At 37.5% G+C, this 14,300-nt stretch overlaps 1 protein-coding gene across 1 annotated transcript; it reads right to left on the bottom strand.

The window, feature by feature from the left end:
- Positions 1-349: 349 nt before the first annotated feature.
- Positions 350-11,029, bottom strand: THUMPD1 (THUMP domain containing 1). The gene is made up of 4 exons (XM_054577218.1): positions 10,728-11,029; positions 9,050-9,221; positions 7,752-8,000; positions 350-4,685 (listed from the first exon to the last, which is right to left on the bottom strand). The coding sequence occupies exons 1-4, from the start codon at positions 10,956-10,958 to the stop codon at positions 4,264-4,266; spliced, it is 1,074 nt and encodes a 357-aa protein (XP_054433193.1). The 5' UTR covers positions 10,959-11,029; the 3' UTR covers positions 350-4,263.
- Positions 11,030-14,300: the final 3,271 nt, after the last annotated feature.

The following is a 14,300-nucleotide window of genomic DNA, read 5'->3' as shown; positions in this document are numbered from 1 at the left end:
TCTGAATTGCTTAACACTTTTATATATTACTAATTCTTTTAGGTTAAAATATTAACGTTAAAATGAGATATATAATTCAAAAGCCAATAAGTAAATTTAATTAAGTGTTATATTACTGTAACTCATTTTGAAGCATATTCACTATAAAATATCCAAAACCTGGATGAATTAAAAGTAACTATTCAAGAGCAATTAATAAACTTTTTGTACCTTTACTTTTTAGGACAATATAATGACTTTTATTGATACATAATTTGACATATAAACATCTTTTATTATGTATCTACTTATTATAAAGCAAGAGATTTACTAAGAGGCAGGAAGAAAGAAAAAGTACAAAACACCAATCTTTGTGGAACAAGTTTATTTTGATTTTTTCCTAAAAATATCAGGAACTATAAAAAATAAGCTCAATATTTTGTGGTATCAAAAACAATACAACTAAAAATAACATTTAGAAAGCATGTTTAACCTTAGGGAAACATGTTTTAAAGTAGCAAGTTTAACACTCTTCCCTTCGTAAAGCAAAACAAGTTTACTGAATTAAAACACTTAAGGTGAACTTTTTTAAAATGACATAATTTTTTAAAAGAAAAAGAAAAGCATTCAATTCTAACCAGAAATCTCATCATTTATAAAATAACATGCTCAAATGCCAGTGAAAATTAACAGTTGGTAAACTTGAAAACAAGTATTTCACTGAATAAATTCAGATTCCAACAGAATACAGCACTTTATAGCTGGGGAAGCACAGCTCCTGTCAGATTCAGGTCATGGAATACAAATGAATACAAAAGGGAATTAAAACTAACTACTACACCACAGTAGCAGCTTTCTCACACTAAAAGGAACCCAGTTCTGCAGAGCTGTTATGTTCTGTGTGCTTTAGGCCAATTTTATTCCCATAGTCCCAGAGTCTTCCACTATTGAAATAAAAGAAATCTTTGACTTGGAACAAATGTGATAAGGCATCAAAATCCTATTTTGTGTTCCCCAAAATGATACTTAGAATGCTCTTATCATCCTTTTAAGATGACTTCAACCTATTAAAAGTTAATTCAAGTACAGGTCTGCCCAGGAAAAGTACAGTCATTGTTAATATCAGAACAGTTTGCATGACATCAATATAACCTGGCAGCCAAGGACAGTGAACTGGAATGCGCATGTACGGACAATGACGACTTCACTCTACTAGTCAGTGTGGGTGGTAGATGCCACTAAGTAGGCATGTGTACCATATGGCTGTCACATACAAAATGACTGAGCAAGTAGAGCAACAAATCTGCATCATATGTTTTGCATTAAGCTTAAACAGTCCTCTGTGGAGACTATTCAGATTAATTCAGAAGGGCACAGCTATGGGCAACTGGTGACTGGCAGCTTCATCATGACAACGTGCCCTGCTCATGCATCACATCTCATGCAGTTTTTTGGTGAACCATCAAATCACCCTGGTGACTCAGTGCCCTTACAGCCCAGATTTGGCGCCCTGTGACTTCTGGTCTTTCCTAAAACTCAAATCACCTTTGAAGGGGAAGAGATGTCAGATAGTCAATGAGATTCAGGAAAATAAGACAGGGCAACTGATGGCAATTGGAAGAACTGTGTGAGGTCTCAAGGTGTCCACTTCGAAGGGGACTGAGGCATCATTGTCTTATGTACAATGTTTCTTGTATCTCTATTTTTCATATTACATGTTTGGATACCTTCTGAACAGACCCTGTAATGCAAAGATACACAGGGAAGTTCCGACTTCATCTGCATTACCAATGTCTATTCTCTTTGCCCCTTCCAAATCCTTCCAGTCTAGCTTCTAGCTAGGAGGATAAAAATATATTCCCATGCTCTCTAGTCATTAAACAAACATAGCCACTATGTTTGTGGGAAGACTTCCCATTTGTAATACTTCCAAACTTCTTAAAATTTAAGAATAAATCTCCAAAAACTAACTTCACAACCTTTTGATATTCTCAGTCTGGACATTTAACTTCAGAACTCTCTTTGCTGTCTGTCTCTTCCAGGTTTTTTCTGTAGTTTTGCCTTGGAGGAACCCTTGAAAAAAACTTTCCAAGTAAGGATACTCTATGTCACAGAAATTCAGAACTGTCAGGCTAAGACTTAGTTCATTCATTCTCTTCTTTCAGACAAAAATCACAGGCTGAAGACTTAGAAAAGAGGTTCCTTTCCCAGACATATACAAGTATTAGGAAAAAAAGGAAAAGTACTATTTAATTTGGTTTTGCAGTTCTTCAAGGAGAGTTTTAATGGCTTCGGACTTGTTACTTTCCTTCATTCTCAAGCCCAAGTGGCTGTGGAAACATTTCGAGAGTTCCTCTAGCAAGAAGTATGTTCCAGAGTCCATTTCTTTTTAACCTAAGAATCTTGTCACTTTTAAGAAAAAACATTTTCTCTGGGACCCTGCAGATACGTGTTCATTTGTTCACACAATGAGAAATGTCTGCTAAGTAGACTAGTACCTGTAGCCATTCTTCATCTTCATGGCATTCAGCAAAATGTGACCCAGTATTTTCTTGTAAGTACTCTGCTAATTCACCTTACAACTAAGGTACCTTCCTCTAATAAGCCACTGGGTTCTATATGTAAAAGAGTTATGCGCTCTTTATTCAGGGTTTCTTTTGGGGGGGGGGGGATTTTTTAAAAACATTCTTGAATGAATGGATCTTTAACAAAGTTAACCATTTTTGTAGCATTATCCAAAACATTCATTTCAATCAGTTTTTTTTATCAGTACCTCTCTGTGAAGAAAGAAGTGTGCTATAACATCAATATTAGGATTTTTCTTTTAATAAAATGAGGCAAAGCTTGTCATGAAGTAATCACTGATGGGCCACCACAAGTACAGGTGACAGACTTTTGGTTTTCAGATAAGACCCATTAAGTGTGTAGTGGTCTTTGAGAGGCTCCTAGTAGCAGAAAAGTTTTTTTGAATTTCATCAACATTTATAATTCTTGCATATGCTATACCATTTCAAATATCTTTCTTATATAAATGTCTAACCACTATGCTGTATACCTAAAACTAATATTGAATGTCATCTGTAATTGAAAGATTAAAAAATAAATTAAGAAATAAATATTTGTGAAATTCGTTGACTTATCATCCCAGATAGAAAACCTGGTTTTTTGCAGTTAATGACAAAAAAACTTTTTAGCTTCATGTGACATGTCAATTTCTTAAATTAGAGTAAAATCTCAATTTCTTAACTTCTTGCCCTGGCTTTTCAATGTTGGTATTATTAGATTCTTACCAACTATGTGAAATTAACTTTTCACTGAATGTGATTTTTATGAACAAAAGCTTTACTGTTTTGATATTCCAAAAATCACAAAATAATCAACATCTTTACTTATCAAATGGCTACGAATTATAGTTATAACTGCCGGAACAAATGCTAGGTTTATAAGTTCCATTCTATAGAGAATGTACAATGGAATAGGACAGCTTGGATTATGAGTCCATATAACCATTGAGAAGTAGCTTTCACCGTAATGCAAGAATCTATCTCTGTCTTATTGCACCAATGTCCTCAAGTAACTCCAGAAGACTGTAATTCTTAATCACTAACCTTATCAGAAATGTCTGTATTCTATGCCTAGCATGGTCCTCTTCTATATCACACCTGCCTTCAAAAACTGTTACACTGGACCATCAGATTTGTTTGCAACAAATGTCACTAGAATATAAAAAAAGGCCTAACAGCTAAACAAGAAACCACAAAAAGTACAAAAACGTCACAAAACAATTCACTTCTAACCTATATGACCCCTGTTTTTGCAAAGTTTACAAAAAAGTGGCAGGAGACAACTGAGTTGCAACACACAAAAATTCCTTCATTAAAATGAAAATTTCCTTGAAGTTTATATTTTACAGAGCTGGTTTGCTCCCACTAGTGAGTTGGCAACGCAGAGGTGGTGGGGGAGATAATCATGAAAGAGAGGCCAATGTCATCCTCCTACCACACTCCCCTAATGTGTAAGAATGTTCCCCAGTTATTCACAGCTTCTCCCGGCTCACTCAAATGAACATGGGCTGACTGTACACTGCCACACAGGGCTGAAACAATCTAATGAAACTGTCAGTAGGGCTGCTCAGTCATCGTTCAGCACTGTGAGCACAGTGTTCTGCAGCACAAGAGGTTTAGAAACAAAATTTTCAGTAAAAATTTTATAAGAAATCTCAGCAACAGTTCACAGAATCCCAGTTGAGAAACCCACCTCCAACACCAAGTGATTTTTTTTTTCCTATGAGAGGTCATTTTCACTTGAATCAAATCCTTCTGTGATTTGACTTGCAAGTTCAGGTTTAGCTCCTCCATCATTTGCCACCAATGTCTCAGACACTGGTTTTGTCTGGCCCAGCTTCTCACTATTTTCTGGTACCACCTGATGGTTATTTTTTTCTTCTGCTGGGTCATTTTGATTTGATCTGTCACCAGCTTCCAATTTAGCTTTTTTTCCATTTCCTGCTTGTGCTGTCTGCTTGGAGTTAAGCTGCGGGGAGTCCTCAGCACTCTTCACCACCTCCTGGAGATTATACTTTCTAAACAACACGTAATCTTTCACAACACTCAGGCAACAGACAGCTTTAATGATTTCTACTACCACTGTGTACTGTGGATTGGTAAGATCCACTTTGTTTTCCGAATTGAGGCTTCCTACTATTCCTGTAACAAAAAGGACAGGAAAACACCTAGGCTGAGAAGGATATCTTGAAGCTTGACACATACAAAAACATTGTTTCATCTCTTTTGGTCTGGGACTTGTAAAACCAAAACAAATGCAAGTCCACTCTTCTACACAGACCTCAGTCAAATACCCTGAACTCTCTCAAAAGATAAATGCAAATGAAACTCTGAGACATTTAATAAAAGTACTTTTTTTCCAAACAAAAATTCAATCTTGATTTGGAAAACAACATCTAACTACCAGAAAAATCTCATATCCAACATACTAAAACCAGTTTAAGTTTGATATTATTTTAAAAACATTTAAATATATTTGCTCTAACTCAAAAATGTAACACTTAAATCTTTGAAAACTATTTTTTTAAAATTTTATTTTAGTACAGTGCAGAGAGAAAGGGGGGGATGGCGGGAGACAGTAGAGGTAAAGGGGGGATAAATGGTGATAGGAGGAGACTTGACTTGGGGTGGTGTACACACAATATACAGATGATGTATTATAGAACCGTATACCTGAAATCAATATAATTTTATTAACCAATGTCACCCCAATAAATTCAATTAAAAAAATAAATCACACTATCATAGTGGGGAAAAAAATGAAGAGTATTTATATTGAAAAATAAAATAAAAATAAAAATTTTTACATTCAATCTTATTCTGTATTAGTTTCAGGCATACAGCATAGTAGTTAGACAATCACATACTTTTCAGAGTGGTCCCCCATAATACTTCCAGTGTTCACCTGACTCCATTCATAGTTATTACAATATTATTGACTATATTCCCTATGTGGTACTTTACATCCCTGTGACTATTCTTTAACTATCAATTTGTACTTCTTAATCCCTTCGCCTTTTCACCCAATCCTCCAAATCCCCTCCCCCTACCAAAACTGTCCGTCTGTTCTCTGTTCTTATGAGTCTGATCTGATTTTGTTTATCTCATTCTTTAGATTCCACATATAGTTATATTGTATTTGTCTTTCTCTGTCTCACTTATTTCACTTAACATAATCCCGTCTAGGTCCATCCATGTTGTCTGTCACAAAAGATAACATTTCATTCCTTTTTATGGCCAAGTAGTAATTCACTGTGTATACATACTACAGCTTTTTAATATACTCACCTACTGATGGGCACTTGGTTGCTTCCATATCTCGGCTATTGTAAAAAATGCTACAATGAACATGATACATATATCCTTTTGAATTAATGTTTTGGGTTTCTCTGGACATATTCCCAGAAGCGGAACTCCTGGGTCATAGGGCAATTCTTTATGTCAATAAATGCAGAAAAAGTGTTTGACAAAATCCAGCACTGATTCATGATAAAAACTCTGAGCAAAGTGGGAATAGAGGGAACACCACAACATAATAAAGCCCACATGAAAAACCCTGAGCCAGCATCATATTCAATAGAGAAAAACTAAAGGTGTTTCCCTTAAGATTAAGAACAAGACAGGGATGCTGGCTTTCATCAGTCATTCAATGTAGTAGTAGAAGCTCTAGCTACAGCAATCAGACAAGAAGAAGAAATAAAAGGCATCCAAATTGGAAAGGAAGAAGTAAATCTGCTGTTATCTGCAGATACTATATATAAAGAATCCTCAAGATACCACCAAAAACCTACTGGAAATGATAAATAAATTCAGTAAAGTAGTTGGATACAAAATAAACATCCAGAAATCAGTTGCATTTTTATACACCAATAAGGAACTATCCAGAAAGGGAAACTAAGAAAGCACTCCCATCTACGATTGCATTAAAAAAAAAAAATACCCAGGAATAAATTAAACCAAGGAGGTAAAAGATATATACTCAGAAAAATTATAAGAACTAAAGAAAGAAATCAAAGATGATACTAATAAATGGAAACATATACCATGCTTGTGGATAGGAAGGATTAGCATCATTAAAATGTCCATACTACCCAAAGCAATCTGTAGATTCAACACAATTCCTATCAAAATACCAATGGTGTATTTCACAGAACTAGAACGAATAATCCAAAAATTTGAATGGAAATACAAAAGACCCCAAATAGCAACAGAAATCTTGAAAAATAAGAACAGAGTGGGAGGTATCATACTACATACTACCTGATATCAAACTATACTATTACTACAAGGCCACAATAATCAAAATAGCATGGTAGTGGCATAAAAACAGACATATAGATCAATGGAACCAAACAGAGAGCCCAAAAATGAACCCACACCTATATAGTCAACTAATCTATGATAAAGGAAGTAAGAACATACAATGGGGCAAAGACAGTCTATTCAATAACTGGTGCTGGGAAAACTGGACAAGATACATACAAATATAATTAAACTTTTAAGTTTAATTAGACCATCTTCTTACACCATATACAAGAATAAACTCAAAATGGATTAAAGACTTAAATTTAAGACTTTAAACCAAAAAACTACTAGAAGAAAACATAGGCTGTAAAATCTTGGACATTTTTCTTATCAATATTTTTTCTGACATATCTTCTCAGGCAAGGGGAACAAAAGAAAAAAAATAAACAAATAGGACTGCAGTAACCTAAAAAGTTTTTTGCACAGCCAGAGAAGCCATCAACAAAACAAAGAGGCAACCTACCAAATGGGAGAACATATTTGCCAATGACACATCTGATAAGGGGTTAATATCCAAAATGTATAAAGAACTCAGACAACTCAAGACCAGAAAAATGAACCCAATTAAAATAGGACCTGAATAGACATTTCTTCAAAGAGGACATACAGATGGCCAATAGATACGTGAAAAGGTGCTCAAATCACTTACGATCAGAGAAATGCAAAGTTACAGCTGCAATGAGATACCACCTCACACCTGTCAGAATGGCTGTCATTAATAAATCAACAAACAACAAGTGCTGGTGAGGATATGGAGAAAAGGGAACCCTAGTGCACTCTTGAGGAGAATGCAGACTGGTGCAATCACTTTAGAAAACTGTGGAAGTTCCTAAAAAAATTCTTAAAAAGAAGAACAAGTATTTACCACTGCACACCAATGTAGTATCACTAAGAGAAACATACCTGCCAATTCTTTGATAACTTCTTCTCTATTCATGTGACTGTTATTTCGAGCTTTGTACACAATCTGAAATGTCCCTTTATTTGGAGCTTTAAACCAGGGTTCCAAAAAAGTTTCTGCATATCTTTTCATATCTTCTAAGAAAGCCTTGCATGTGCCTGAGATGGGTAACATTCGTAAAATAACTCGAGTCTTCTTCTTCTTGGTTTTGTACATATCCTGGAGAATATGATGCACCAATTTCTCAGGTTCTAAAAGAAAACAAAAACAAAAACAAAAAAACAGCACAGGACAAACAGGTTGAGAATGTAAGTTCTCAGATATTTTAAAGCCTCTCCAAACTCTATAAAGCAAATTTTCATTGTCAGTAACATAAGTTGACAATAGAGTAGAAGAAATTATCATAATGAATTTTAAGTAAGTCTAACCAACCATGTTTTCCAACTAATATTTCTTCAGTGCCATATATATGTGAGTGTGTGTCTGTGTGTATATGTATATACACTATCTAATATTTTAACTCTTCAGCTTATTACTGCTTTCACTAAAAAGAACTGTTCGTGAAGACAGTGGAGTTACATTTTTGTGATATCTGCTTTATCCAATGACAAAACCATACTGTTGTTTTCCTGTAACAATGGCAACTAACAAAGTATACATTTTTTTTTTTTTTATAAAAACAAACAAGAATCTGCAAGTCACTTAGCTAAGTCTGTACAGAAATCTGGATCTCAGATTTTGGAGGAACCCCAAACCATGCACAAAATTGCCCAAAGCCCAAACTGCACAAGGTCATGGGGTAGTCCTTAGGCCACATCCTACTGACATGCAACTCTGTTTGGGGCTGCTCAGTGCTTTCAATGCTTTTAAACTTAGTTAATTAATTCCATTTTAAAAATCTAGAAACCTCTCCAGATTTCCAACTTCTTTTGAAAAACCAGAAGATTTGGCCCTACCAGGACTACATTCCCTAAAGTCTGAAGCCATTACAAATTATTACAAATTGACTGGAGCTGACCAGCAGCTGCTCCTTTTTAGACAGAACATGCACTTGTTTTACCTTAAGTTATATATAAACAAAGTGGCAAAACCAAGTTTCCACTCCTAAGTCAATGCTATGTCTACCACCCCATTTCACTTCTCTATGTGCCTACTGATAAGACAGTGAAGAGAGAGGATGCAATCAAATACTTAACTGAACCACAACCACAAAGCCATTTTGTAGACAGTGTTCTCTGTGATAGGGAGATGTCCAGATATTACAGGATCAATAATGTTAAGATGTATTAGTCAGACAAACCTATTCCAAGTGTCCTGATGAAGACTACATTATTCGCTCCACTCTCCACTGACTGGAATCTTCTTAGCTTCATTTCCATAGATGCCTTAATGTCACCAACTTCTTTCTTCAAGGCAGCCTCCACATCATCGTCTTCTTCACTTCCAGAAGGCTGCTGATCCTTGTCTATAAACTGTTTGCATAAAACTAATGAGCAGAAATGTTGTAACAGCCCATGTGAAAGCTCTAATTAACTACTTACATGAAACCCCCAGTGTTACACAGCTTTATATTGTATAAAGTTTTTTACTAAGAGACTGAGACTTCACTCCCTCCAAAAAGAGGAGGAAGAAGGGTGTTCCCGCTGACTGTGATGCATATAACTTGAAAATGTCTTCAAAGGCACTCTGACAGTCTGAGACAGAGGGAAATTTGTTTATCAGATAAATCATTCCAGGGTGGACCTCAATCCTATCACTAGTTATCTTTGTGCCCAATGACACTCTCATTTTGGACAGATTAGACCAACAGTTACAGAATTAAAAACCTTTACTCCTGTTCCACTGAAGAACAGGGAACAGAAATAGTTCAAGAATGTCCTCAAGATACCAGTGTAGAAAAGTTAACTACTTGCTGCCCAGTTCTCCGCCCCATCCCAATCTGGCACTAATAACTGTACACATTTTTGAAGGCTTTATTATATACCAGGATGTACTTCATGTACATAAGCAACGTTTTAGTTTAAAAAGTATTATGCCCTGGCTGGTGTGACTCAGTGGACTGAGTGCTAGCTTGTGAACCAAAGAGTCGCCAGTTTGATTCCCAGTCAGGGCACATGCCTGGGTTGCATGGCAGGTAAATAAGGGTGGTGCGCTAGAGGCAACCACACACTGATGTTTCTCTCCCTCTTTCTCCCTCCTTTCCCCTCTCTCTAAATATAATTAAATATTTTTTTAAACGTACTATCATTATTCTTTTTATCTAGCTCCACAGACATAAATAACGTGCCCGTGCCCGTGCCCATGCCCATGCCCACGCCCCAGGGCCAATAAATGATAGTACCTAAATTCAAATCCCCTCTGTACTAACCCTTCTCCATTTAATTCTTGGGGTGTCACACGTGTTAGTCCAGATCTTAAAGCGTCCAGACCGAGCGTACAAAGAATTGCAGACTGCGATGGGTCAATTAGATTTGACGTGGTAACTGATAAAAGTTTTTACTTTGAATATGTATTTTTACTATTTCAGAGATACAGCTTAGGACAAACATATCATTACGGCCATGGTGTTCAGGCAGTGGAACAACATGACAGAAATCGTGAGGACCAATTACGTTTATTTCTTGTGAACCTGAACCACCTACTTAAACTACTCAACTCTCGTGTCCTCCTTAACATTAATTCACAAAGCTGTCGTAAGTAAATGTTTCTGAAAAAGCTTCGGAAGCACAAAACCTAGACCACAGGAAGTAATCTATAAACAGGAACCACCATGTTTAACAACCGGAAAAAACTGCGAAGTGTAAGCATTTCCAGCCCAAGCCTAGGCGCGGGCGTGCTACCAGACAAAGCGAGGGGCTGGTGAGTAAGCGAGGCCACGCCCTCCAAGCGCCAGCGAAGAACTCGCGCAACCGTCCGAAGGAGGGCGGCCTTCCTCAAATATTTCAAGGCTGGCAACCCCGCCCCAGGGCGGCCCGTACCTTTTCTGGCCCGTACAAGTCGTCCCCATATTCGCTGAGTAGGATGTAGGCCTCCTCTACGCACTTGCGCTCGTTCATGTTGCATGTGATAAGAATGCCCTGCAGGCCGGGTTCTAGCTGACGGGGCCCACCGCCGTCGCGGCGCCGAGCACGCTTGGCCTGCAAGTACTGAGCTTTGCCCTTGCGCTTCCCGCCACCAGACTGGGGGTGCGGCTGGACCGGGCTCGCCATAGTAGATGACAGGTGAGGGTAGCGAGAAACGTACTTCTCCACGGCTATCTACGTCCCCACTCCGGCCGGCGCGGGCTGATTACGTAAGGGGTGCGCGAAGGTCTCACCTAGTTGCGTCTCCAAGCTTATTTCCGGGCTTCGCCGGGTCCTAAAGGCCATCTTTTTCAAACTCGGGGAGGTGGAGCAAGGCCCGCTCCCGCCCCCGCCCCTCCCCGCCCCTCCCCGCCCCCGCCCCTCCCCGCCCCCGCCCCTCCCCGCCCCTCCCCGCCCCCGCCCCTCCCCGCCCCCGCGAGGATTGACAGACACTTCTCACCACTGGAAAGAGGGGTTTCCCTGGAGACGTGGTCTGAGGGAGGAACCCGCGGGTAAACTTAGACGCTGGTTCTTAGTTGGATCTAGACCGCGCTTGCAAAGACCCGTCTCATTTACTCATTCATAATCATTAATTCATTCAATTAATATTAATTTATTAAGCACCCATCTGCTAGTAATTGTGGTATACTGAGGTTGAGACTTAGCAAAGCAAGACAAACTTCACACTCCCATTGCTCTTATACGTCAGGGTATCTTAGAAGTCAGTGGGGCCTTCCAAACCATCTTACTGATTTTTTGTTCCTATTGAAATGTGTGTATTCAGTACACTTTCCTTAATACTCCTGTTGGAGGACCCCAGACATACAAAGAAAATCAGGACACAAAGTACAAGGAACTCATTGAGGTCAGAAAGCTGTTTATCAAAATGAGAAATATAAAATACAAGGAAACGTAGTCAAACTTCATAACATTAAATTGTCTCTAAGGGAACATCTTAACTTGTAAAATGTATTTATATTAATACCAAAAATATTGTGTTCTTCATGTACTTTTGTTTGACAGTGGTGTTATAAAAAGTGATTAACGTTTTGGTGAAGTATTGTTCCAGGTTCACTTGATTTGGACAAGAAATGGCTTTCTTTGGTTTGGGTTCCAACCCCAGATCTACCAGTCTTTACAAAAACTATGTCAACGCTAATTTCTTTCTTCTACCTGTATATTGAGCACAGACTTTACTTTGCAGAATGTCACTAGTGGAGATGGATAGCAGAGAATTCTGAAGGTACTAGGATGTGAAGAATAGTCTCATTACTCCAGCGTTGTAATGGTGTCAGGAAGTATAGAAAGAGCTGGCTGAAACACATTTTATTTTTCCTTACATCCTCAGTGTCAAGTATAGCGCCTAGTCCATTTTAACTGATCAAAATTGTTTTTGAATTAAACTAACACAAAAAATGATAACAAAAGGAAAGATTAAGAAGAGTCCTGATCTCACTAAACCACATCATGGAAGCTAGAAAAGGGCATTGATCTCTGAAAGAATCTCTCTTCTACTGTTTAAGTTTCAGTTGTCCATACACTGCCCTCTGGCACCAGGATCTTAGAGGTTAGCGTACACATAAAAGTAAAAATGCTTAGTTTGCACCCCAAGTATACCTTTTTTTTAAAATTTTACAATTATGGTTTACAGACAATATTATCTGGTATTTGTTTCAGGCATACAGCATAACTGTTAGATAATTATATTCTTTAAGAAGTGATTCCCATGATATTCCCATCACTCATCTGGCACCAAACATAGTTAGTACAATATTATTGAATATTTTCCCTATGCCTTACTTTACATCCCCATGGCTATTTTGTAACTATCAATTGTACTCCTTAATCCCTTCACCTTTTTAACCCATCCCTTCAACCTCCCTCCCCTCTGGCAACCATCAATCTGTTCTCCATGTGTATGAGTCAGGTTTGTTTTGTTTGTTATTTTAAAATATTCTACATATAAGTAAAATCATATGGTATTTGCCTTTCTCTGTCTGATTTATTTCACTTAAAAAAATACCCTCCAGGTCCATCCCTGCTGTTGCAAAAAGTAAGATTTCATCTTTTCATGGCCAAGTAATATTCCATTGTATAAATGTACCACAGCTTTTTTATCACTCATTTACTGTTGTGCACTTGTGTTGCTTCCATATCTTGGCTATTGTAAATAATGCTGTAGTGAACATAAGAGTGCATGTATCCTTTTGAATTAGTGTTTTGGGATTCTTAGGATATATTCCCAAAAGTGAGATGGCTGGGTCAAAAGGCAGTTCCATTTATAATTTTTTGAGGAACCTTCAGCTTTCCATAGTAGCTGCACCAGTATGCATTCCCACCAACAGTGCATGAGGTCACTTTTCTCCATATCCTTGCCAGCATTTGCTGTTTCTTGATTTATTGATGATAGCAATTCTGTCAGGTGTGAAGTGATACATTATTGTGGTTTAAACTTGCATCTCTCTGATGATTAGTGATACAAGACATCTTTTCATGTATCTTTTGGCCATCTGTATGTCCTCTTCAAACAAGTGTATATTCAGATGCTATGCCCATTTTTTTTAATCTTCACCAAGAATATGTTTTTACTGATTTTTAGAGAGGGAAGAAGGGAGAGAGAGAAAGAACATTGATCAGTCACGTCCCACATGTTCCATGGCAGGGGATCAAACATGCATCCTCTGTATGTGCCCTGACTGGGGATTGAACCTGCAACCTTTTTAATGTATGGGACAACACTTCAACCAACTGAGCATCCTGATCAGGGCCTCTGCCCATTTCTTAATTGGAGTGTTTTTTGGGGGGAGTTTGAGCCGTATAATTTCTTGATAAATTTTGGATATTAACCCCTTATCAAATGTATCATTAGTGAATATGCTCTCCCATTCAGTAGGTTGCCTCTTCATGTTGCTGGTTTACCTTGCTGTGCACAACATTTTTTAGTTTACTGTAGTCTTATTTATTTTTTGTTTCCCTTGCCCACGAAGATATATCAGAAAAAATATTGCTGAGAGAGATGTCTGAGATTTTACTGCCTATGTTTTCTTCTACAAGTTTTATGGTTTCAAGTCTAAAATTTAAGTCTTTGATCCATTTTGAGTTTATTCTTGTATATGGTGTAAGAAGGTGGTCTAGTTGCATTGTTTTTGCATGTGTCTGTCCAATTTCCTCAACCCCATTTATTGAATTTACTGCCTTTACCCAACTGTATGTTCTTGTCTTTTTTATCTATATAGGCATGGGTTTACTCCTGGCTCTCTATTTGACTCCATTGATCTATATATTTGTTTTTGTGCCAGTACCATGCTATTTTGATCACTATGGCCTTGTAGCATGGTACTCCAACTTTGTTCTTTTTTCCTCAAGATTGCTGATGTTATTCATTGTCTTTTGTGGTTCCATATAAACTTTTGTATTACTTCTTCTAGTACTGTGGAAAACACCATTGGTATTTTGATAGGAATTGCATTTAATCTATAAATTGCTTTG

The sequence above is a fragment of the Pteronotus mesoamericanus genome, unplaced genomic scaffold, assembly GCF_021234165.1.
Source record: "Pteronotus mesoamericanus isolate MK-2021 breed Mesoamerican mustached bat unplaced genomic scaffold, CSHL_Meso_final contig_411, whole genome shotgun sequence".
NCBI classification, from domain to species: Eukaryota; Metazoa; Chordata; class Mammalia; order Chiroptera; family Mormoopidae; genus Pteronotus; species Pteronotus mesoamericanus.
Note: the sequence above shows the minus strand (reverse complement) of the source record. Positions and strands in the feature narration are given on the sequence as shown.